Source organism: Cucumis melo, chromosome 2 (assembly GCF_025177605.1).
Source record: "Cucumis melo cultivar AY chromosome 2, USDA_Cmelo_AY_1.0, whole genome shotgun sequence".
Taxonomy (NCBI): Eukaryota; Viridiplantae; Streptophyta; class Magnoliopsida; order Cucurbitales; family Cucurbitaceae; genus Cucumis; species Cucumis melo.
In genome coordinates, this window is record NC_066858.1 from 2,564,058 (window position 1) to 2,589,049 (window position 24,992).

The 24,992-nt window shown below is 32.6% G+C and overlaps 4 protein-coding genes across 13 annotated transcripts; 1 reads left to right on the forward strand and 3 right to left on the reverse strand.

Annotated features, from left to right (window-relative positions):
* Nucleotides 1-982: 982 nt before the first annotated feature.
* LOC103492537 (uncharacterized) lies at nt 983-2,201 on the reverse strand. Its single transcript, XM_008452937.1, has 2 exons — nt 1,650-2,201; nt 983-1,318 (listed from the first exon to the last, which is right to left on the reverse strand). Exons 1-2 carry the CDS (start codon nt 2,199-2,201, stop codon nt 983-985), a joined length of 888 nt encoding a protein of 295 aa, XP_008451159.1.
* Nucleotides 2,202-5,460: 3,259 nt separating this feature from the next.
* LOC103492368 (uncharacterized) lies at nt 5,461-11,003 on the forward strand. Its single transcript, XM_008452701.3, has 15 exons — nt 5,461-5,875; nt 5,956-6,219; nt 6,667-6,791; nt 6,889-7,105; nt 7,297-7,422; nt 7,517-7,773; nt 7,892-7,999; nt 8,102-8,243; nt 8,338-8,506; nt 8,763-8,920; nt 9,040-9,363; nt 9,441-9,515; nt 9,648-9,717; nt 9,812-9,969; nt 10,668-11,003. Exons 1-15 carry the CDS (start codon nt 5,600-5,602, stop codon nt 10,812-10,814), a joined length of 2,616 nt encoding a protein of 871 aa, XP_008450923.1. The 5' UTR covers nt 5,461-5,599; the 3' UTR covers nt 10,815-11,003.
* A 618-nt stretch (nt 11,004-11,621) lies between these two features.
* LOC103492369 (protein FIP1) lies at nt 11,622-18,941 on the reverse strand. 9 transcript variants are annotated; one of them, XM_008452702.3, is made up of 14 exons: nt 18,699-18,936; nt 18,359-18,446; nt 18,137-18,245; nt 17,779-17,828; nt 17,266-17,332; nt 17,054-17,126; nt 16,411-16,466; nt 15,901-15,997; nt 14,646-14,730; nt 14,416-14,478; nt 13,721-13,780; nt 12,539-12,631; nt 12,385-12,447; nt 11,622-12,124 (listed from the first exon to the last, which is right to left on the reverse strand). In XM_008452702.3, exons 1-14 carry the CDS (start codon nt 18,752-18,754, stop codon nt 12,011-12,013), a joined length of 1,074 nt encoding a protein of 357 aa, XP_008450924.1. In that variant the 5' UTR covers nt 18,755-18,936; the 3' UTR covers nt 11,622-12,010. The 9 variants fall into 9 exon arrangements, 6 of the variants coding, with proteins under 6 accessions (XP_008450924.1, XP_050937322.1, XP_050937325.1 ...); XM_051081365.1 differs by having other exon boundaries at nt 18,137-18,241; nt 18,355-18,446; XM_051081368.1 differs by having other exon boundaries at nt 18,355-18,460; nt 18,699-18,935.
* Nucleotides 18,942-21,478: 2,537 nt separating this feature from the next.
* LOC103492370 (thiol protease aleurain-like) lies at nt 21,479-24,952 on the reverse strand. 2 transcript variants are annotated; one of them, XM_008452704.3, is made up of 8 exons: nt 24,580-24,952; nt 24,365-24,486; nt 24,121-24,236; nt 23,218-23,291; nt 22,867-23,131; nt 22,599-22,730; nt 22,352-22,487; nt 21,479-21,809 (listed from the first exon to the last, which is right to left on the reverse strand). In XM_008452704.3, exons 1-8 carry the CDS (start codon nt 24,765-24,767, stop codon nt 21,772-21,774), a joined length of 1,071 nt encoding a protein of 356 aa, XP_008450926.1. In that variant the 5' UTR covers nt 24,768-24,952; the 3' UTR covers nt 21,479-21,771. The 2 variants fall into 2 exon arrangements, with proteins under 2 accessions (XP_008450926.1, XP_050937327.1); XM_051081370.1 differs by having other exon boundaries at nt 22,355-22,487; nt 24,580-24,905.
* Between the last annotated feature and the right edge of the window lie 40 nt (nt 24,953-24,992).

Consider the following 24,992-nt stretch of genomic DNA (forward strand, 5'->3'; position numbering starts at 1 on the left):
AACAAAACATATAACGTTCATTTTTTGTGATGGTGATTTTAAAAAGAATCATCTTCCTAACCAAATCACTTTTTCTTTATTTAAAAAATAACTAAAACCAAAGATCTCGACCATAGAAGAAAAGAAAGAATTAGAAAAAGTAGAAGAAACTTGCTTTTTCGATCTATGTAAAAACTAAAAGAAACATAAGCAATCTCATGTACATGAGACTTGAAAAATCAAAATTAAAAACTTTACATTTAGCCTCAATGATGAAAATTAACAAGATTTCAAAGAAATCCACCCACATTCAACAAAATACGATTTATACATCTTAAAAATTACCTTAGCCTCTATTTACTTATTTAGTCTAATTGTTTAATGTTATGTTATTGATATTATTATATAAAATATACTACAACTTTAATTATTTATTGGTAAACATAATGGATATGTTTAAATTTAATTTTTCAATTAAACGGTATGTGTGAATTATTTTATTTATATTTAATAGTTTTTTACGTTAAAATTTAAGTAATTTATCTTCAAATTCAAATTGATAATTTAATGATATAAAATAAAAATTAAATCAAATCAAGTAATATATTTTCATCCTAATATATATTATACCTTATAACTATTGCATAGTCTCTCCATATATGGTTCTTAAAGTATATATACCTCCCAAAGAAAATATAACTAATATATACTATTTAATTCCAATAGAAAAATAAAATAAGATCAAGTAATATATATATTTTCTATCAAATATATATATATACGTATGTGTGGTTAATTATTAAATTAAATAATTATATCTAGAAAAAAAAAAACTAATAATCAAAATACGTCAATATAAGGCAAGGGGTTATCATTGAAACAAACTCAACATGAGAATCTCATTTTTTTTGTAACCTTTTTCTTCAAATATCAATTACTTTCCATATTTGAAAATACAAAAATAAAAACAATTCAAACATTATCTTCTTAAATTGTTAGTGATCTAAGACGTGGGCGGAGCCACTGCCGATGGTGGCGGTGAAGGAGGCGGAGGCGGCGGAGACGAACGCTGCTTCGGGATGAATTTTCGAGCCCATATATGTTTCCCATTGATAGTAAATTTCATTCTTGGTTGTCCTCTAAGAATGAGATCAATAGTAGAAGGGAATTTGAAAACAATTCTAGCAAATAAAGCTTGTTCATTAGCCTCTACTTCTTGCATTTGAAAATTTTCAATGCAATCTCCGTAATTTGTATTGAAAAATTCTCTAACTTCCCATTCGTGTACTGGATAACCCTTTGAAAATGTTACAAACATTGCTCTTTCTTCCGGTGGTACCTTAAATTTTAAAATTATATATATACCATTAATAATAAAAAAAAATTAAAATACGGTCTAGTTGGTCATTAATTAATTTTGAGTTTGGGTAGATTTAGGTTTAACATCATGTTATAAAATGTATAATTAACCAATTGGCAAAGATTGAAGTAGCTAGGTAGGAACATAATGACTATTGAAACAAAACTCGAGATTTAGAAGACCAAAAATATATATATATATTTTTTTAAAATTTAAGTTATAATTCATCCACTAGGGTTAGAGTCTAAATCTGTTTGGATTGATTTTATAGAGAGTTTTATTTAAAATGTTTATAGAAACCTATGAGTACCTGCGTTTGCAAATCTCCTACTCCTGACGGAGGTGGGGGAGGAGCGGTGACGGCGGCTGCAGCGGTGGAGATTTGTCTGTGACTAATAGCTTGAATCATAATATCTTTCATGGCTCTGAAACAAACCTCATTCCGGATTTTAGCCACTCCTTCAAAGGCAGTATGACGGTTAGCATAAAGAAACTGAAGAGAGATTTCTTTCTTCATGAAATTTTGAGTTAGAGGAATGTTGTTATTGTACTCGTCGGAGGGCGGCGGTGGAGGATGGTCTGAGACAATGCAAGCTAGAGCAGTGAGGGCTTCTTCAGCGAGCTCGTTGATGAGAAGGATAGGCAAGCGAAGCAATCGGAAAACGACGTGGCGAAAACCGACTCGTTCGAGCCAAAGCCAAAAGGCCATTATTTGAAGAGATTCAATGGGGTCACGGCCAATGCTAATGGCAAGAATTGTGTAAAGTTGTCTATCAATTTTGTGGAATAAATTGAATTCTTCTTGAGAAACAAACGTGGAAGATGAAGGAGAACAAGGAGATGTTGAAGAGGAAGAAGCCATTGAATTTCTCACCATTTAATCTTAATTTTGAATTTTTCATGTTTGGTTTTGGATTATATATTTGATTCTTATAAATAATAATAATAATAATAATAATAATAATAATAATAATAAGGATAAAAGATATAGTAAATCTTACCATTTATATAATTTTCGACTAATTAATTAATCCAATTCTTCACGCAAAATCATAAAATAAAAGTAAATATAAAATCACACTATCTTTTAATATATATATATATATATATGAGTTTTATTAGTTCGAAAATATGATTCTCATATGCTATTAGACCAAAAATAAGGAAATAATAATATGAGTTTTATTTTTATAAGGACGATATAAAATTAGGCGTTAATTTTGATAAATCTCGAAGCAAATAATCTTTAGGATGTATTTGGATTACCTATTAAAAATGTTTAAATTTGAAAAGATCATTTAAAAAAAATTGAGGAATTTTGTAATTATTCAAAATATATTCTTAAAAATAATTTATTTTAAAAAAACATTCATAACCAAATTTTGAATAAATAGATTTTCAAACAAAATTATATATATAAATATTCCTAAAAAGATCCATGTATTTAGAGTGTTTAAAAGAATTAAAATATATTTTTTAAATAAAACATTTTTTTCATAAACAATCTAAACGCAATCTTAATCTAAGTTTTAGATAGAATTTACTAATAGAACTTTTGAATTAGATTCATCAATATTTAATTTCTACCATAGTATCTCAAAGACTTTTGATTTTTTTAAAAAAATTATGAATATATAATTAAAAAGTTTTATTAGACGTAAAATTTAATTGATTATATACCGTAAATCAATTCATTTTTTAGATTTAAATGAAAATGCGATCAAAGTCTGAGATCGGTTAAACAATGAGCTAATTAAGCACATGGTACGAGATTTTTCAACTTTTCGAGTGAAATGAAAAAAAAAAAAAGAAAAGCAAATTTACATATGAATAGACACAAAATTGTTCAAAATTTAAAACATAAGTATCGAACAATAAACTTAAATGAATAATACAATATATACCTTTGCCCAAAAGAAAAAGATTAAATGATTAATTAAGAAAAATCCTCGTAGTTTGAAATAACTAAGAATACTAATTAAACCCTAATTTATCCTTTTATATAACAAACAAAACCCCCATTTAATTTTAATATATAAATTTTTCTTCTTCTAAGGATAATGAAATTAATTACAATATATTAACAATATGATTAATAGATTGGTTACATTAATTAAGAACATGTAGGAACATACTTAACAAAAAAAAAAGGGGGTAAAATTAAACATATAATCATATGCATTTAGAGTGAACACATAACCAAATATGATCATATAAATTTAAACAAATACATATATGAAAAAAAATAAAGTTACTGTGGGGTAAGAATTTTGTTTTGTTTATGAATTTGGAATGCAGGAAGGTATGATTTTAATGGAAATAATGACAGGCATTTAATGTCATTTTAAGTAATTTTGGCTTTTATAGGGAATGTTTGATAAATGTTGAAAATAATTATATGGTAAGTATAGTTGAGATATCATTATTATTGGAACAGGATTTTGAGGACTTTTTCAAAGTTACCTAAAAAAATATGTGAAAGTTCTTTAAAAAAAAACTTAGGACTGACCCCTAGAAATTGTTATAAAAGGAATCAATTTGATGCAACCAACTTTTAATTTGATGGTTACCAACCCTAGTTGACTACATATTTTCATCAAATTTTTGTAGCTTCATTGTGTGGATCAATTGATTATCAAAACCTTTGAAAGCAGAGTCCATTTGGGTTCAATAAAGTTGGAAAATTACACTTTGAGGGTTCTACAAACTCTATCAATTGAACGATCGAAAATTTTGATTTTACTAAAGTGTCAATTTGGTTTGGTTTAAAGTTATAAAGATACTCGACTATTTTTTTTTTTTTTAGATTTTAGAATCAATAATAAAATCTTAAATCGAATAAAACCGTTTTATATAAAGAAATTTTGGTTCACATAGATATATATTATAAAATCAAAATTATTAAATTTTGGGTTTGGACCAGGGAAGAAATCGATGTTTTGGGACAACTTTTTTTAAAGAAATTATTTGGTTGTTTTTCGTCTTTACCATTTGTTCATTCGGTTTTCAAAACTAACATCAATATATTTGAAATCAGTTTCTATGTAGTTTTAAAGATGGGGAATTGTTTTAAACAACATGAAAAATGAAACTATTTACAAAATATAACAAAATTTTCAAATAGATTATAAAGAGTCAGATGAATTTTGCTATTTTTTTAAAATGCGTTGGTCTAGACTGTTGATGTCGTGACTATACTTTTTATATATGTAGATTTAAGAGAAATTACTGTAAATGACAAAACTACTTAAAATATTTACAAAATATGATAATTTCTAAATTATATCAATGATAGATATTGATAGATAAGGACAAATTTATATCTATTTCTATTAATGTTATTAGAGTATATCAATATAATTACTAGACACTGATAAAAGTGTATAAATGTTTATCATTGATAAAATCTACAATTTTGCTATATTTTTAAAAATATTTTAATTCTTTTTAGTATATTTGAAAATACCTCTTATTTTAAATGATCTAAATATATCTATTTTAGCATTAAGGACCAATTAAAAATCAAATTTAAACTTTTTAGAGACCAATTAGAAATCAAATTTCAAACATAAAAGAAATGTAAATCTATAATCATTCATTTAATTGAATAAAAGCTAAACTTGAATATGAAATACTAAAAGCATATTAGTTTTGAAAACTGGATGACAAATTACAAACTTAAATGGAAATTTGGGACAAAAATGTATTTCAATGCCATTGTTACAAATAACAAAAAAAAAAAAAAAAAAAAATCCTACAAAATATAGTAAAAAAGATTAAATAAATTTATAAAATGATTTTTTTTTTCATTCTAGTTAGTGCTATGTCTATGGTCAAAATGATCTTACTCATTCAAAATATTGTTGCGATATTGATAGTTATAAAAAATAAAAATTATATTTAAAATAATTAAATATATAATAATATTTTAAAAAAAATTGTAAATATAACAAAAGGATAGAGTTTACTATATTTATAAGACTTTGTTACATCTATAAATTTTAAAAGTATTACTGTATGGTTGATAATTATTCTAAAAATTGCAATCGTAATAAGAAAAATACTGCAAAAGGTTTATTAGCCCATACATGAGCTTGGGCTCACATACACTTACATTTAATTGGGACGATCCAAACCCAAGTCCAAGCCCACGGCGACTGAGCTTCTTCCTCGGTGCGGCGGCCAAGCTCATTTCTGTGCTTTCGAGTTGCTCTAAGCCGCCACTGAACGGCGGAGGACAGCGAAAGTTCACTTCGAGAAATGGCAGACGGCAAAAGAATCCAAACCTTTGAGGATTTCTTCAAAGTCCACGGTTTGCTCCTCACTGCCTCTGGACTTCCCCAGTCTCTTCATCGTCAACTGTTTCAGAAACTGACCTCGGAGACCTTTGACGGCGGCTCTCACTTCCAGGTCGAACCGTTTGAGGATGGACGCTGTAGACGCCTCGTCCTCTCCTCTGACTTCATGGCCAAGGAATCGCACGTCTTCCTCGTCGACCATGCCTGGACTTTCCGTCTCTCCGACGCTTACAAGCAGGTTATGTTCTTATACTGAATTTGTTAAGGTTTCTGAAGTGAGTTAATCTTGTTAACTTGGAAATGCTTGTGTGAGGACAGTTGTTGGAAGTGCCTGGATTGGCTGAGAGAATGGCGTCCTTGATGTGTGTGGATATTGATTTGAATTTGGATGAGGAAGATGAAGATCATTCAAAATCAAATGTTGATGATGATGATGCTAAACAGAGTGTTTGGGAGCTAATAGAGAGTGAAATACGTGGTGCCATAGAAAAAGGAAATGACTCTGTTAGATGGTTGGAGCTTGAGAATCTTCAAATTGATGATGATACACTCTTGTCCCTCGATTTGCCAACAAAGTTTCCGGTAATTTTATCATTTGAGCAAACAATTTGACGTCATATGTTACCATCGAAGACTGATGTAAACTCAATGTTGAAATGGTTATATTGTGTTGATTATAATTGGAATGTTAATGACTTCCTTTGAATATTATAAGAAATTAGAATATGAAATCTAGATTATGATGTTAGTATTTTCGAGGAGAATGTGAAGCATTTCCAAATATACTAAAATACTCTAATATGTGAGTTGTATTGAAATTATTAGATATATGATATTGCATTCTGAATATTTCAACATTGTATTTAAACTAATGTTGGAAAGGGGTACAACATTCTCCTAATATCACTCTCTAGTATCAAAGCTATATGGATATTTGCATATAAGTATGTGGAAGATGTCAGTATTTCATTTCTCAATCAGTTCTGTTCACTCACTAGTTTTAAAAGTGTTATATTTCTTATGATTTAGGATTTACTTGCTCTTAGCTTGACTGGAAACAAGCTTAAAGATGTAGATACGGTTGCTCGGGAAGTTGTGAAGTTTAAACATCTTAGAGCACTTTGGTTGAATGATAATCCAGTTGCGGAAAATTGGTATGTTAGATGTGTCTAGTGATGACTAATACTTTTGTGTCTTCATGCTTAAATTAATGAGTGTCCTGTAGAAGTTTTCTGAACTCTTCCTTTTCAGTGATGCGAGCCTGCAGCAGAGAGTTCTTGAAGGATCCCCAAATTTAGAAATCTACAACTCACGATTTACTCTTAACTTTTCCAAGTGGGCACTGGGATTTTGTGGAGATATGTATGGGAAGGATAATCCTGGCAGTATTTACCCATCTGATCACACATTGCAATGCTTGACAAGTCTAGACCTTTCAAGTAGATGCATTCACAATTTAATCAACAAGGTGCGAATTTTACAACTGTTTTGATTAGCATGTTATAATCTTGAAGGAAATAGAAACTCTTAAGCACTGACTTTGTTTTCGTCAAAGGGATAATAGAAGGTTACACCAACGTTTATGGAATTTGAATGTATCGGCTATGACCATTTGTTAATTTCACATAGTTTGATGGTTTTCATAGTTATCCTTCTCAGGCCTTTTCACCCGTTGAGCTGCCATCTCTTTCCTACTTGAATCTTAGGGGAAACCCCTTGGAACAGAATTCTGTTGGTGACTTGTTGAAAATCCTGAAGGAATTTCCTTGCTTAAGTTCTTTGGAGGTATTTTGTCAAAATTAGCCTATCTGCCATGGAACCCTGCTTGAAATGTCTGTTTCTAAAGACCTATTAATCTGCACTGTTATTTTTCATGCAGGTAGATATTCCCGGTCCTCTTGGAGAGAAGGCTTCAGACATAATTGAATCTCTCCCTAATCTAAGTAATCTGAATGGCATTGATGTGGAAAAAATATTGAGTTCTGGAAAGCATATGATTGATTCAATGCTTCTCCCACGTCTCCCTGAGTGGGCTCCTGAGGAGACTCTCCCTGATCGCGTTATAAATGCGATGTGGCAATATTTGATGACTTACAGACTAGCTGACGAGGAAAAGATTGATGAAACCTCCGTTTGGTATGCAGTTTATCAATTAGGTTTACGTTACTCTGCTGTTTATCAATTTGGTTTAAGTTACTCTTCCAGCTTTTACAGAATGTACGTTATTTAATCTTTTATCTCAAGCTCTTTGCAGGTACGTGATGGATGAACTAGGTTCAGCTTTGCGGCATAGCGATGAGCCAAATTTCAGAGTGGCTCCATTCCTCTTCATGCCAGAGGGAAATCTGACGTCAGCCATAAGGTTTCTTTATTTCCTTTTTTCCTTTTCATTGTATAAGAGCATGCTCTCTTTATGTAATATTGTACCTTTTTGAAAAATGATTCTTTAATTTTTGTCCTCCAGCTTTACCATACTATGGCCAATCCACAATGTTCAGAAAGGTGATGAATGCACTCGTGATTATCTGTTTGGCATTGGGGAGGACAAACAACGGTCTGCTAGACTTACGGCTTGGTTTCACACCCCACAAAACTATTTTGTGCATGTACTTTCCTACTTTTGAATCTCTAATTCACACTACTATTAAAGCTCTGACAGGGCACCGCTAGTTTGATTCTAATCTAGAGAAATTATATCAGGAGTATGAGAAACACATCAAGAATCTGCAGTCGAAGGTGTTAACTTCACCCATTTCTCAAACCACCTCAAAAACTGAAGAACTACGTCAGAGTAAAGGAGGCACTTTACGTGTTTACACTGACAATCCTCAAGTTGAAGAATTCTTAAACCGCCCGGAATTTACAATTAGTATGTACTGCAACTTTTTTCAATTATGGCAGAATACATTATTATGTAGCTCTACTAATTTAGATTGAACTAAAGTAACTTCCAACAAAATCAATCGCATCAGGAGTATGGTTATTTAAGTTTTTCTTCCCTTTCTATAATCAATTATTAGTTAGAAATTAAATTCAGTTTTGATACGAGAATTGTACTTCACTTGATATGTTGATCTGTTTCTTAGATGGTCATAAATTTCGTTGTACAATTTATTTGCTTCCAGCTAGTGATCCAAAAGAGGCCGATATCATATGGACAAGTATGCAGATTGATGAGGATACAAGGAAGGCTACTGGGATAACAGATAAGCAATACGTAAACCAATTTCCTTTTGAAGCTTGTCTTGTCATGAAACATCATTTGGCTGAGACGATTGAGAAGGTAAATATTGAAACCAACTCATATGGCATATATAATATATATGTGCGTGTGTGTATATATTTTTATTTCTATTTCTTTCTGCCAAATGCTAAAACATAGAAATTTCACTTTTCCAAAAGGCTCATGGATGTCCTGAGTGGTTGCAGCCTACTTACAATCTTGAGACACATTTATCTCAACTTATTGGCGATTATTTTGTGCGTAAAAGGGACGGATTAAATAATTTATGGATACTGAAACCATGGAATATGGCACGGACTATAGATACTACAGTCACCGACAACCTATCTGCCATTATCCGTCTCATGGAAACTGGCCCTAAGATATGTCAAAAGTATATTGAGCATCCTGCTCTGTTTAATGGGAAGAAGTTTGATCTTCGTTATATTGTTCTTGTACGTAGTATGAAGCCTTTGGAAATCTTCCTCGCGGATTCTTTCTGGGTATGTAAATTCTTGTTAATTTCATCTTTCTTGAAACTTTGTTGAAGTTCATACTCAATCCCTTCCCCTCTCTTCAGGTTCGATTGGCGAATAACCCATACTCTTTAGAGAAGCAGAGTCTCTTTGAATATGAAACTCACTTCACGGTTATGGTATGTTCTAATTGTACCATCATTCATGACGAAAATTGTGTTGTTTTATTCCGCTGTCAGCAGAGGATCGAATCAATTACAATGCTGTTTCATTTTAGACCACTTACATAAACTCATATGCTTTACTTGCAGAACTACCGGGGAAGATTAAATCATAAAAATATAGCAGACTTTGTCAGGGAATTTGAGCAAGAGCACAATGGTATGCAAGCTCATAATTTTTCTTACTTTCCTTTCACGTTACAATAATCTCTTTCAATTAGCTAATCCTTTATACTATGATGAGAATATGGCAGTTAAGTGGTTGGATATCCACTCGAGAGTGACAAGTATGATCCGATCAGTTTTCGAGTCGGCTGCAGTGGTTCACCCCGAGATGCATAGTCCATTCTCTAGAGCCATGTATGGTCTGGATGTGATGCTTGATTCTTCTTTTCAACCAAAGCTATTGGAGGTTTGTACTAATACTATATCTTTACATTATCTAGGATTCCTTTTCATCATCATATCAAATGATTATTTATGGTAGAGGTGCAATTGGAAACCTAATAAAAACTGCTTAAACCGACTCAAACCTTTATTGGTTTGGGTTGGAACCAAGTCAGTTTGGCAGTTTTGCTTTCTGAATAAGGAAAACCGAATACTTTCCATTGGTTTTGGATTTCACATTAGGTTAGACCAAATATACTTGAACCAACCAAACAATTTGTACTAAAAAAAATGAAATATGTTATCATCGAAGGAGTCAAGACAACGCAAACGATAAACTGCTAAACTGAATCTATCGAACCCTTGATTAATCGATTCAAGGGTTTAGTTATGCATCTTTAGCGATTGACTTTGATTTTTGATAACCCTTTATATATTTTTTTGATTCAGCTTCTACGGAGCTGAATTGTGGGTTAATCAATTCTAGGGTTTTAGTTATGTATCATTAGAGTGATTCAATAAAGTGAACAATTGTAGGGTTTTAGTTATTTATCTTTAGTGATTCAATAGCGATTCACTTTGATTCTCTATAGTTTTTTATATATTTTGCAATTCAGATTATATTCAAACTCGCAAACCGAAGTGATCTCACCCCCTATGCCATGATTTATAATTAATTTTCCTTTCATTTAAACTCTGGAATGTTGATCCCCATTTGTTTAGGTGACTTACTGCCCGGATTGCACCCGAGCATGCAAGTACGACGTGGAAAATGTCTTTGGAGGTGGGGTTATAGAAGGTCGAGAATTTTACAACTATATTTTTGGTTGTCTTTTCTTAAATGAAACTACTCATGTCACTCCATTGTAATCAAACCACATTTCAATTTTGTAACAATAGGTACTACTTACTGCGAGTTTTTACTTATTAGTTATCCTCTTTTGAGGTTTGTATCGTTATTTTTTTATTTTGGGTTTTGGGTTTTGGGTTTTGGGTTATGATGCAATCAAATTGATAATTTGGTAGTATATCAAAGAGAGCTTCCGATTGTGTTCCAAATTTATCTTCTGCTTGAATGCTTATGACTATTAAGAATTGGCGATTGTAAAAATTCGTAACTCAGTTTTGGTCACATGGAAGTGAGAAAAATTTGAAACATTCACATTGGAGTAATTTGTAAGCAATGCATAATTATCGCTAGATTAGAGTGAAAGAACACCCAAACTAAGGAGTAAACTTTTTAATATTTCAATCATGTTTTTGTCCGAGTATCACAATAAATAGCATTTTTAAAAAATTACAAGTATAACAAAATCAATCGATAATGTTAACAAAATCATTTGCTGATAGATCTTATCCATATTCTTCTCTATCACTATTGGACTCCAAAAACTGGATTGAAATTTTTTATATTTTTACTAATGGATTAGATATTTGCAATTGTCCCTATTTACTCCATTTTAATAAAAAGAGAGAGCAAAGAGCAAAAAACATCGAGAGAGTGGGAGAAAATATAGAGATACTGATGAAGGAAAAAAAAAAAAAAAAAACTAATTCCAAAGAAGCGAGATCCCAACCTGCATACACAATATATCATTTTGATCATTTTACATTGATAGGACATAATATCAATTTGGCCTTCTAAGATTAGTCATTCTATGGAGTTTCCTGTAGATGTGTGTAGTAAGTATGTAATTTAATTCAAAAGAAACGATGTACAACAATTTTTTGGTCATTTCGGGTATATGAGGAATCAAAAGAGATCGGAGTTTCTAGTGAAGCGTCCAAAAGACAAGGGGGGAGAGAATGAAAATAGATGAGTCCTAAAGGCTTTAAAAAGAAAGGAGTAGAAAAGAATTAAAGAAAAAAAAACGAACCTTCGCGTACCTTTACAACAGCTACTGCCCGTATTTGGTCAAATACTGGAAGGCCATGGTGCTAGAGGAAAATGGGTCAAATCTGCTGTGCTCAGATTCAAGAGAGTAAATTTAGGCTATTCAGAGGCTGCATTTCCGTTGCGATTTTGAGATTCAACTGATATTTTTTGTTGTGGTTTGGAATAGGCATCAACTCCTTTGCCCCTCTGATGTTTCGGACGCATGTGGTTGCTTTTTCAGTGTTGAAATCCTCTTTTGTAGTTCAATATTTGACATACGCTCAGCTTCCAGCGCTCTCTCGAGCTTTCACACAACGATAAAAGGTCATGCTTTTAGTGAAAATGTTGAGTGGTTCCATGTGCATATTTGAAAGTGATTTCAAAATTGTTAAAATTATTTTCATCAGATTCAAAGTCACTCTAAAACAAGTAATTTAAATTTTCATACCATCAAAATTGGTTTTGATGATTAAAAATATGTTTTAGAGCAATTCTAAAAATGACAAGTGTTAAAATCACTCCCAAACATGTCCTAGTTTCAGCAAATAGAAAAGGCAGCAATACCTTTGCGGCCCGTGTACTCCATTCTCCTAGAATAGCTCTCAGTCTTTCATTTTCTTCTACATACTATTCAAGGATAGTCAATGTGAAAGAAAAGTTGGAGTAAGCAAGGTGTTAAAAGAGCATCTGTGAGGACGTTGGTTTGAATAAAACGTACCTGCTTGTTGGTGGTGAGTAATTTCTGAATCTCGGTATCCCTCTCAGCTATAACGGATCGAGCAAGCCTAAGTTCTGATGTCACCTGATTCATCTGCAACATATAATTCATATTATTATGGAAATTTTGATTGTATGTGTGATCAATGTAGTTCGTAAGTTTTACAAGATATCAGGCTCCAAGCACCATCTTTCTAATAGAGTGGTGTTACTCGTTGGATGTGGCGGGTCTCCTTTCTTTTTTCCACGATCGACTTTCTTTTCTCCACGATCAACGTTTGTTTCGAGGGAAAGGGCTTTTAGGTTTTAGAACCCAGATTCTTCCACGGGCTTCTCTTGCAATAGTTTAGTTTGTTGTCTATGCTTTCCTCAACCCAAACTACCTTCGCTTCACTTTAGAAGGTTAGTCCCTACACAGATAATTTTTTTGGTTGCAAGTTTTACATGAGAGGGCCAATACTATGGATCGTGTTCATGACATTCTTCCATTGTGTGCTCCCGAAATGTTGAATCCTTTGTATGCTCAGAAAAAGGACTGCATTATTTGTTGTGCGGCTGTTAGTTTGTTCAGACTCTTGATATGATCAAGGAGGTGCTCCTCAGTTCACCTTTCCAAGAGAGAAGAAAATTTTGAGGAATTTCTTTTTCGACCATCCAGTGGGCTGTGGAACATGCAGCTCGAAAGAAGCAAGACCTTTTAGATGGGAGAGGTCATTAAATGGTTAGAAAGGCAGTGAGGTTTAATGCATCCTTGTAGATGATTGTAGATGACAGTCACTAGGCCAATTATGATCTCGGTTCAATTTAGTTAAGTCGGTGTCCCTTTATGTTAGGTGTTTTAGGGATTCTCTTTTGCTTTACTTGTTTTGTTGCCCTTCATTTTCACACAATGAAAGGTCGGTTACTTTTTTTTAACAAACAAATAAACAGAAAACCAAAAAAAAAAAAACAAACAAAAAAAAGGGAAAAAAAGGAAAAAGAAACAATATCTCAAGGTCATAAAAGCATATCCACAGGAGTGACCATAAGACAGAGACGGTAGAACCAAAAATCTTCAAAAACATGAATTCACATCCTAGTGGTTAGGGATGACTATCTTATGACATTAAATTGAGATGCACATAAGTTAAATGTTAGTCAAAATCCAATCAAACATATTCACAGTACTGTATGTAAGACGTACCTCAGCCGAAAGTGTCCTCAATTCCTGATCACGAGCAGCTAGCATATGGGCAAGATCAACCTGAAAAGGCGACATTGGTAACTAAGTTATTTTCATTCAATAATATTACACTCCTTGACCCTTCATCGTTGACTACCTATCATGTGAGATAATTTTCATTTTCACATACTCAAATGAAGTAGATAATAAAACCAGGAGTACTACAAAAAAGGATAATAACACCAGGACCAGGAGCTTCAACATCCAATGATTATATTATCTAAAAAATGTATTCCACACAAACTCCAAATTGAAAAGATGCAGTCCAATATTCAGAAATTATAAACCATCCAAAACTACCCATGAGCAAAGGTTAGGTAGATTGAGTTTTTAATCCTGGACAATGGAATTTATCTTCGATCAATCAATGCTTTTACTTTTTCCAAAACATACTCCAAGGTGCTCCCGCTTGACACACTATATACCCTGTAATGATTTTATTACGTCCTTATAACAACAAACATATATTCTTAGAACAAAACAGTCTCCCAACTTGTTTATGTTCTGCTTTTTTTTTTACAAAGTGGCGTATCAGATATGTCTGTGCTTCTTAACTTCTCACACATGAATGAAATCTTGCAAATCAGTACAAACGTTATACAAGTATTATACATATAAATCCGAAAGAGCATCATACATCAAATTAAAATGATCACCTGAGGCGTGCTTCCATCACTGGACCGTTCATATTTACTTAAGCACTCTTGCAACCGAAGAATCTGAGGTGACCGGAAATGAAGGTTACAGAAAATTGGTACTAAATATCTATATCTACTATAGCAATTGATCTAGCTCCTTCCAAGTTCAAATAGGAATAGAGGAAACAGCATGACTAAATGAAGGTTGTGTACCAAACCAAGAATGTATATGAAGTTAATTTATATACCTCCTCATTCAGAAAATGAAGGTTCTCTCGCTGATATTGCAACAGAGCCATTTGCTGATCAGAAAGTCGACCAACATCATGATACCTGTTCCATCAAAGAATTCTTAAATCTTAAATCATGTGAATAAATCAACGTGTCCATCTGAAGGCACACAAGTTTTGTAGGACCGATAAACTGCAAGTGATTACACTAGAACATTTGGATATTGAAAGTCAACCAATAGAGAGCATCATACAAAAGATCTAGGCAGGCTTAAAGTTTAGTCGCACAGAACCTTTTGTTCTTGAACCTCAGCTTCATTCTTTGCTTTTTCATTGCAAATCTAATTCTTGCCACTCTTTTGCAGAGAAAGACACGACTTAACATTATAAAAACAAATTTATCACACAAAAGCAGAAAAGATTACGAATGTTAGCTTGATATTTACAGAATTTCAAAATATAATATTGGGGAATTTCTACGTCAATAACTACCAAACAAATATTCTGTTCATTAACCTTTAATCTTAGCTTTTTCATTTTTCATCTTTATTTTTTTTAACTTCATTAATGCAGATCTAAATTTTGCAACCCTTTTATGGAGAAACAAATCAAATATTTACATTGAGAAAGACAACTTTATCAAAGAAGAATAAGAAGAAATTCCAAAGGCCTTTGATTTTTCGTCGTCCTCTCACTAATTGTGAATCCTTGGATATGGTGGACCTTCTTTCACTATCTCCATTTAGAGAGGTTTAGAGGGTTTTCATGGAGAGTAGGATGTTCAGGTTTCAGCTCCTAATCTGTTTGATGATTTACAGTGTCACACTTTTTTCTTCATTCTAAAGGGGATCTTCTCCCACTCAGGAAACCTCAGTTTTCTTTCCTCTCTTTGGAAGGTGGAAACTTTTAACAAAGTGACACTGTTTGCTTGACAAGTTTTAAACGGTAGAGTGAGCACCAAACTTTTTTGTAGTTATTAACTCAGTGTTATTCTTGTAGAATGAAGTTTCTACATAGAAAGAAAGGGAGAAAAACAGATGGAGAAGTTTTGTTTTTGTTTTTGTCTTTACATAGAGAAAGGAAAAGTTGTGGATTTCAGTTTGATATCATTTGGAGTGAAATGTAACTTTCCAAAAAAAAAAAAAATCAATCAATTAGAATCAAATAAATATGGTGAAAACATATTTGAACAAAGAAATATCTAAGACAGTGACCACCTAGCCTCTTGATACAGACTAAAAAATGGCGTATTGTGATAAGTTTAATAACAAACCTTAGATCTTCCAAAGAACTTGATTGCTGAAGTGGAGAATACAATGACTTCAAAACATCAGGCTGAGAATTTAATGAATTGTACTTTTGTACATAGCCTGCATTGCATGCAATATTATTCACAATGTTTTTGGGGAACATAAAACAAAAAGATGAATAAATACAAGGAAATATGATTCAAAGACCGGAAATATGCGGTTCAGAAAAGCTTTAAGAATCAGTTATGTTTCAGTCTACTGGAAGAAGCTTGTGAATTGTGAGCAACACAATACAGTACTCAATGCAGCCATCTAAATACAATAATACGTTACCCTTCCGATTACAAATCCACAGTTTCTAGAATCACAATGAAAACAACGTGCTGGCCCAAGTAATTGAGTAAAACACAATAAATGGTTCAATAATAGAGTCCAATATTTAAAAGAACAAAACGATTCTAATCAATAAACGAAAACACAAGGTATCCACCAACACTGGACGAGATCCCATCGCGTGAATACAAAAAACTTACTGATATATATAATCATAAATGATCCAGCACACACCGCTTCAATTAACATAATCAACCTGCAGATACAAAAGGTGCATGAAGCACCAGATTAAGTCGGTAATGTAAGCTACGTTAAGTCAGTAATGGATTCAGCATGTGCACTAGGGAGTAAACTTTGAAGGGTAGAAGCTTTTAACAGTACTATCCATATGCAACAAAATGAAAATAAGGAATAAAATGACATGCACGTTCAGAATCTATAGTTCCTAATGCAACCTACAGAAAAAGAAAAAGGAAAATTAATGTAGGCCATTTGACAATTTCAGTCAGAATATGATAATAATGGAACATCCAACCTTCCTTGGGTAAAGAAGACAGGTGGAAAGCCCCTAATTACAAAATAGATAATAGATCTCCTCATCCATGGCTCCATGCCATGTATTACATAGCATATAGCAAAGCCCAGGCTTATTCCACGGGATGCAACCAAGTAAAAAAAATATAACTAGAGCATCACTAGGTGATCAGATAAATGATCAAAATAAGAAGAGATCAGTACTGGATGACAAAGATGAAGGGAACTGGGGAAGAATGGAACAAAGGAAAAACAGCAAATTGGAAAAACTATTAGACTCAACATTCACATGTGGTATAATCTATCTACCTTAAAATTATGGGGATCGAAAGTGCACTGATTTGAGGTTCCCATACCATGACAAGTAAAAGGGCAGCAGTTCCTGATATTGAACAAGTATGTAAAATTGGGACCATAATTGCAGAAAAAGGTAAAAAGGTTTCATTGCCAACTGGCATATAGCAACAGCACTTAAATGTGAAGATCTAAAAAGACTGGGTTAACAAAACTATCTAACATACCATATGCAGTAACTGCAAAAGGTAGACGAACAATATGCTTTAACTTCTGGCTAAAGCTATAATAACCCTACAAATAAAAAAGAGAGACAACCCATTTAATTGCATCATAAACTACTGAACATGAAATGCAACCACCAGACTGAAAAGAAATTTATTGATCTAAATACAGAATTCATTCAAGAAAAATCACTAAAAGTCAAGGAGATAGTTGTACAAGCTATAGAACAAATTTTGTCCAAGTAAATCTCATTTCTTTCAAGAAAATCCATTGCAATGGAAAGACCTAATCTAACAAGATTGCAAACGTACAATCGAAAGAAAGCAATGAGTCATGGCTCATAAAAACATCTTATTTCATCACCATAAAAACCAATACTTTTAGTTCATATCAAGTTCAATCTCTAAGTTTCTGACATCTTCAATCTCTTCAAACTTGCAATGGATAGAGGAAGCAAAAAAGGGCCTTCCATATAAAAACTATTTAGAAACTTCATCTAACAAAATATAAAGTACCTGCAAACGAATTTTGTGGACTTGGTATACTAGATATTGCTGAAAGATACCTGAGATAACAGAGAGTGGTTTAATTTCTAACAAGTACAAAGATCATTCCCTAGTGATACATCTTTGGTAGAATTATTCAGCTAAGCCTTTTGATATGTCAAGATGAGTAAAGTTGTGCTTAAATGATCGAGTTCAAGAGTTTGAAATTCTAAGAACGAACTGAATTAAAATTTCTAACCATGCAATGAAGAAAAGTGGACTGACTACTCATGTAGCAGATAATAAAATTCTCCAGTACCTTACTGGCCAGAAGACAATTGATTTCTATTGATCTTAATAACCATAGCTCTGGAGTTTAATAGAGTACCTGTGAGCATCAAGAGAACGACATGACAACTGCAGAGCAATGGTTCAACCAAGTGCTTTATAGGATGAAAAATCCATGGCGCTCCAATAGCCAGAGCAGCATAGCCTACCTAAATACGAGAGAAGTTATATAGTAAGCCAGCCAAGTCAAGAACTACCAAACTTTTCCAAAACTAGCATTAAAACTGGATTGTGGTTCATCTTAGATAGAGAGTATACTTGCCAAAACAAAACAATAAATTATGCTTCCAACAGTTCTTGCAGGCTTCCGATGACCAAATAACGGTGCCTCATGCAGTATGTCAAGAAACCTGTACCAGTCCAACTAAGAAACTAATCAACATCGAAGGAAGCTACAGAGTACAAAACGTTGATGCAAGTCAATCCAACATTTATCATTCGGATTCGTACTGAAATCACGAAAACTTCAGAGGAATAACTAGAATTGAAAATTCAAAAAAAATAAAAAGAAAGAAATGGCGAAGTACGTAAACAAAAAATCGAACAATTGCAACGAAGAGAATGAATGGAATCAAAATTATGAAATATGTAGGAAATTTCACATCGCGTTGTCTTCAGATGATGTTGCGCGCGAAGAGGCGTGCCTCTCCGCTGCCATGTTTGAAATGAAGACGCTTAAACGGAGATGAAAGACGAATTAGATGGTGAAGTGTGAGGGTTGAAGCCTTCCGAAACCGTCAATTTGGGCTCTCCGATTCCTATGATCGGTGATTCTCCGGAGAGAGAGTAATTGCAGCATAGGAGTCTTTTTGTCGGAGGGGAATGAGAATAATAAACGTATTATTGGAATTTTAATTTCTTAACCCGTAAATAATATATTTACATATAGCAAAATATACGACGGTGAAAATAATATTTTAAATTAAAAAATAATTAAAAAAATGGTTAAAAATAGAACATTAATATCCTTTATAAAAAATCAAATGTAATAATTTTTTTTCCTAATTTTGTTTTTAGAATGTAAATAGTTTGTTAATTTTTTCTACTTTACCTTAAAAAAACTGTCACCTTTTTTTCATTTTTTTATCTATTCTCTCGAACTTCGTTCCCTCGTTTGCTTTCTTTCAGCTTGAGAATCCTTTTTTTTTTGTTGTCTTTGCTTACATATTTGTGGGTAAAATTATGACTCTCACTTGAGAGTATCAAAACTTTTAAAGAGTAAGTTTCCTTTCTTTCTTTATAATAATCTAGGTTTAATTTTAAAAAACAAAATACTACAGTCTATTTGTGTGTCTATCGTGGTCTATTGGTTATTATAGATAAATTGTGATATCTTGTTATATTAAACTTCTTTTAATACAGAAGTAGGTTTTAATGAACAATATAGTTAGTTTGAACAATGAGTTGACTATAGAAGGGAAGTTTCGAGATGTAAAGAACTCAATGTATCAGAAAATTCAACTTGTTTCTCTCTTGATTTTGTCCATATGAAACTAAATACCTTTCGGTTTTCAAATGAAGCCCTGTCTTTGATTTTCCACTAAAATCTAAATTATGTTATGCGAAATTAAGTTGTGTTTGATTTAGTAAATACTAAATATAACATTTATGTTTTTTTTTTAATAAGAAAGAGAGAATGTGATGTAAGAAGACTAAAGGTTAATTAGGTAATATTTTAGGTTAATTCCTTTTTTACCTGCAATTATAATAAAACTCCGTAGATAGAAGCTTTCTCCAATTATATGAAACACATAATTCATTCTAATAAAAGATCCACGATCTTGATTTTATAAGGATTTTTAGTTAATTGTCTGCATGCCTCTTTCTTTACATATGGATGTAGACTTCTTTAGTGTTAGTTTGGTGTGTTCATCTAAAACACTTTGAAAATTACTTTTTCACTTTCAGTTTTATAAAATATATTTATTATATATTTCGAAACTAAATTTCTAGACTGCCATTATTGGTGTTGGACACAAATCTTCAAATTGAAATCCAATAATAGGAAATATTACAATAAAAAATATTGTTAAATTATCTAACTTTTAAAAAATTATGATAATCAAAACAAAATTATATAATATATATTTAGGAAAGTTATCAAAATTAACCAATTTCACAAAATATTTACACATTTTGTCTTTAATACTTTTCATCCCCTTTTAGGGTAATTATAATAGGTAGCAATTTTTAGAATAATTATTAAGTATGTAGCAATATTTTAAAAAAATTGCAAATATAGCAAAATCTATCAGTGATACACTTCTATCGTTGATAGACTCTTATGGTTTATCAGTGATAGACCAACATTTGCTACATGGTCTATCGGTGATAGACTCCTATCATTGATATATTTTGACAGATTTTGCTATATTTGCAATTTTTTTAAAATGTTGCTAGATAATTAATTATTTTGAATATAATTGCTAAATTTGCAACTATCCCTTTCTTTTAGTAAGGGTAAATAATTTTTTTTAATTATTTTTTGAAAAAACTTCGTATATTTATTTACATCCCCTCTATTATAATTTTTTTAATAATTAAAATTTCAGGATATCACAGACATACTCAAGAGATCCATGTGAGTTTAATAGTTACAAATGTCTATTTGTGACATTTGTGTTCGAATAGAATTATAATGACATTTTAGTTTCTATAATTTGAGATTTGATATGGTGGTTCAATTTTAATCTTTTATAATATTCAGTAAAAGAGCATTTTAAAATGTATTAAAATGAACAAAAATATTTACAAAATATAAAAAAGACCTCTTTTTTTATTTATTACATCTCAAAACACATCAATTTCTATCCATGTCACAAAATTTAAAACTTTGTTATATTTTGTAAATACTTTCAACAATTTTATCATTTAAATTTTTTTCTTCAATAAATTTTAATTTTAATTTTTCAATATTAATTTTTATTATTGGTTTTCATTCAAGTTTATTTGATTATGTTTTAAAATTGTATAGTAAAATATTTAATAGATAACAAAGAAAAGTTTTTTAAGGTTCGTCGATAAACAAACATTTGGCAACTAAAATAAAGATTTATTGAAATTATATGAACTAAAATTAGACAATTGTAAATACAAAGAATAGAGTAAACAAACTTCAAAACATAAGAAGTATTTTAACTTTGAACATGATAGATCGAAGTTTAGTAATGTAATGATATAACCAAATCAAGAAGAAGATATCGATAAGTTTTATGGTAAGATTTTCATACGAATGACTCATTCTCAACCCCTAATGATTAACGACCTATCATTCACAAACCAACAAAATAGAAAATACATACGTACTATAAGTATTGCATTAGGGATGATCATATCTATCGTAACCCTAATACAATAACCACGTCAGTTACGAACTTAGGGGGAGAAGAAAGTTATTTTTATTGAGAGGTTCTAATATCTAAACTGCGGAGAACATGAAAATATAGAAATTATTAGAGGAGCTGTCAACAAATTTACATAACCTCAACAGAGCTACCAGCGAAGTACATTATAAAAGCTTATCCAAGTATCTCTCAATATGCAAATTTACAAACACAAGTACATTACCTTACAGTCTTTCATTAAATGATCAACTACAACAATATGTATCTTTAATTTGCACATCATTCTATCCACCATAACCGTACCTTAAAGAAGCTTTGCCATTCTCGTACTCTAAGCAACAATGGGGTATGAAGCACAAGTTGCAACACCTGAAAAGCCCAGATGTCTTTATCAGTGTGGAGAAAGAAAGAAATCTAGGCCATATAAATGAAACATCACAATTTAATGGTGGAAATATGTTTGAATGGATAGATATGTCCGAGTGGGAAATATTTTTGAGTATAGGTGTACGTAGACCACGTGTATGAAAAATCATGATCTAATGGGTGGAGATTTGTTTGGATGGACAGTCACGTCTATTGTCTTATTACAACTTACAATTAGTCGAGCCAAAATGGTTGTATGAGTGAGTAGTATATTATTTCATGCACAAGTATGATTTAGACCACTGATATGAAACATCATGATCTCATGATGAAAGTATGTTTGGACGGGCAGCCAATCCCTTTACCATCTAAAAATTTTATAAATTCCTATTTTTTCCTTTTTCTCCAAATAGTTAAGCTTACAATCATTCCAAACAATGCAATAAGCACAAGACAATAAATTTCACATGAATTGTGTCATAGGCATGACAAGTTACGATAATTGAACACATTTTGTACTCTAGTGCTGTGTGAAGAAAACTTACCACACATGTTCTTGCCCATCTCCATCTTGAAGTAGCCATCGTCACCCCAGTTTCCTCCCCATGAATTCTTTATAAGCCAGTATGGGATACCATCTTCGACACCATAACCAACTGCAAGCACAGCGTGGTTTACATCCTGCCAATGAAACCAATATTTGTCAGACATCATGATCTTATCACGTTACCATGCCACTAGCAGACTGAAGATGTAAAACTTTTTACAAGGCCAAAAGGTGTTGATGCTAACCATAGGGGTACTGCCGCATGAGTTACTGGTGTAAACTCCTTTTGAATACAAGCGAAAACCGCTAACCACCTCAAATGCTACGCTTACAGGTCGAACAAAAGCAACTGCATGTTTCAATTCATCTTCAGCGCCCTGCATATATAATCCCCCAACAATTAGAAGATGAAACGGATTTTGGATACTTCAAGATCACAATCAGGAGTTAAATACGGCAATCTACCAAGAAGAATCAAAAAGAAAGGTAAAGGAGTTAGTTCTTGGGTCTTACAAGAGTGATGTTCACAGAATCAATAACTTGTACTCCAACATTCTCAGAGACGAATTTGCATTTGCCGTCTTTTCCAGTGTAAGGATATGCTGCTTCAGTGTCAAGGCCACCATTGTACTTAATGTACTCAAAAGCTTGGGAAGGCAGTCCACCATTGCAGCCAAAGTTGTTAAAAGCACCTGCACAATCCACAAGCTGCTGCTCGGACAGGGAGACACCCTTTCCATGTGCTTGTGCATAGGCCGCTTCAAGCGCTCCAGTTGTACTGCAACAGCAAAAGAGAAAGGGAAAAAGAAAACACTGTGAATAAACATTGAATAGCAGAGAGCAAGTAGAGAAGATAGAGCTAACCTGAATGTCCAGCAAGAACCACAGTGGCCTTGATCTTTAACAGGACTAACTATGCCATCTTTCCTCCAGTCTTTCTGCAAAACGGGCGTAGGAAGGTTGTAAACAAAGTCTCAGAATCACAAAATTGTTTGAATGACTGTACTTCAAGCTCAACCCGATTCGAACATAGTTGGTAGCAAAACGTAGGCTTTTAAATGAATATCAAAGTTTCATCTGATCAATTGTATGAAGGTGAAATTAGAGTGTTCCATGGTAAGTAGCTCATGATTCGACAAAATAAGGCCTTAAAAGAGAGATAGAGCAAGCGCTCACTCCTTTTCAGGGAAACTCTTTCATCTGCTCAACCATCCTTTTATTATCTAAAAAATACTAAACCAATCTTTTAAATTAGTTTTAAATGACTTTTTCAGCAATAAGACAGATGAATGCGTTTGATTTTGTCCTTCACAAATTGGTGATACAAGATTGGATGAAAAGTGGAAGAAGTGGAACCAAGAACAGGAGGGAAGTTCATCATAGATTCAAACAAAAAAAATAAATAATCAAAATTTGTCTCTAGTTTGCAAAAAAATGGAAAATTGGTATATGCAATAAACTGGCATGTAAACGTGTGCCCTTCTTTTGTTCCACGAATGAAAGAGCATAGATTGGTTATGACAAGATAAATGATAAATGATAAATGACATTGCAGGAATACCATGTTAATTCACAAATCTAACTCAAAAGCTTAAGTTGATTGGTTACGGTTACTAAGTAACTTATTGATGTTACACTACAGAGTTTAGTCAGACTAATCTAAAATCATTTGGGTCAGAATTCAATTGACGCCGACACTCTCCAGTTCGTTCAAAAAAAATATCAGGAAAATGAGGATTCTAGTTGTCACGAGTAAACGTAATGTACCGATTCAGGAGGAACAGCATCAGTAAGCTTGTGACTTCCTTTCGTGGTAGCAGAGCAGTTTTGAGCAGCTCCTAGCCTATGTTTTTTGAACTCTTCCCACGTCCAATCCGCAAATTCTGCAGAAATTAAGAATACAAACACCGCCATCGTTCAACATCATCATCGATTCTAGATTATTCAATGAATCAGTAGAATCAAATCAAGCAATTCTCATAATCCCACAATTCAAAATCACACGACTTACGATTAACACCAAGCTTATAAGAAAGGCCTTGTTTATTAGTCGATTTGATCAGTTCCAAACTCTCCAAGAAAATCCCAAATCGGCGTTTCATCTCCTCCGCCGTCTCGTACTTCTTCCCATACCTGAAACAACAATCCACAACTAAGAGTTCAGTACAAAACCCAGATAGCGATACGATTAGAAATCAATAATAATAATAATAAAAAAGAACGAACCGGTGAGCGAATCGAGCGAATCGGAGAGCGTGAGGAACTTGACCGAGGACACGAACAACCTCTAATTCCAATTCACGAAGACGGTCAGAGACCATACGAATGGGATTGGAATCATCGAAAACAGATCCGGCAACTGCACAGGAAAGTAGCAAAAGAACAGAGGAAACAAAGAACAGCCGTGAAGCCATTGTTGCAGATTCTTACTCTCTCACTGTTCTTCTTCTCCACGGAATTTGGAAAGAAGACGAAACCCAATGGGATGAGATCAGATTAATCGATGGCAATGTGATCGGACCAATCTGTAGCATTTCCTTATTATAAAAACATATTTGTTATAAAAAATATTTTATTGTTATTATTTCTTTTTTGGGTTCGAAACTATCTCATGCTTACATTGACAATGACATAAATAT

Coding starts and splice junctions, on each gene's coding strand:
- LOC103492370 (XM_008452704.3), bottom strand. CDS start 24,767: ATGGCTTCACGGCTGTTCTTTGTTTCCTCTGTTCTTTTGCTACTTTCC. Junction 24,237..24,364: donor TTATAAGCTTGGTGTTAATC/GTAAGTCGTGTG, acceptor TAATTTCTGCAG/AATTTGCGGATTGGACGTGG. Junction 22,731..22,866: donor ATTCTGTGAACATCACTCTT/GTAAGACCCAAG, acceptor TTATATATGCAG/GGCGCTGAAGATGAATTGAA.
- LOC103492368 (XM_008452701.3), top strand. CDS start 5,600: ATGGCAGACGGCAAAAGAATCCAAACCTTTGAGGATTTCTTCAAAGTC. Junction 5,876..5,955: donor TCTCCGACGCTTACAAGCAG/GTTATGTTCTTA, acceptor GTGTGAGGACAG/TTGTTGGAAGTGCCTGGATT. Junction 6,792..6,888: donor AATCCAGTTGCGGAAAATTG/GTATGTTAGATG, acceptor CTTCCTTTTCAG/TGATGCGAGCCTGCAGCAGA.
- LOC103492537 (XM_008452937.1), bottom strand. CDS start 2,201: ATGGCTTCTTCCTCTTCAACATCTCCTTGTTCTCCTTCATCTTCCACG. Junction 1,319..1,649: donor TAGGAGATTTGCAAACGCAG/GTACTCATAGGT, acceptor TTAAAATTTAAG/GTACCACCGGAAGAAAGAGC.
- LOC103492369 (XM_008452702.3), bottom strand. CDS start 18,754: ATGGCAGCGGAGAGGCACGCCTCTTCGCGCGCAACATCATCTGAAGAC. Junction 18,447..18,698: donor TCATCTGAAGACAACGCGAT/GTGAAATTTCCT, acceptor GGACTGGTACAG/GTTTCTTGACATACTGCATG. Junction 14,731..15,900: donor AGTTCTTTGGAAGATCTAAG/GTTTGTTATTAA, acceptor TTGATGGAACAG/GTATCATGATGTTGGTCGAC.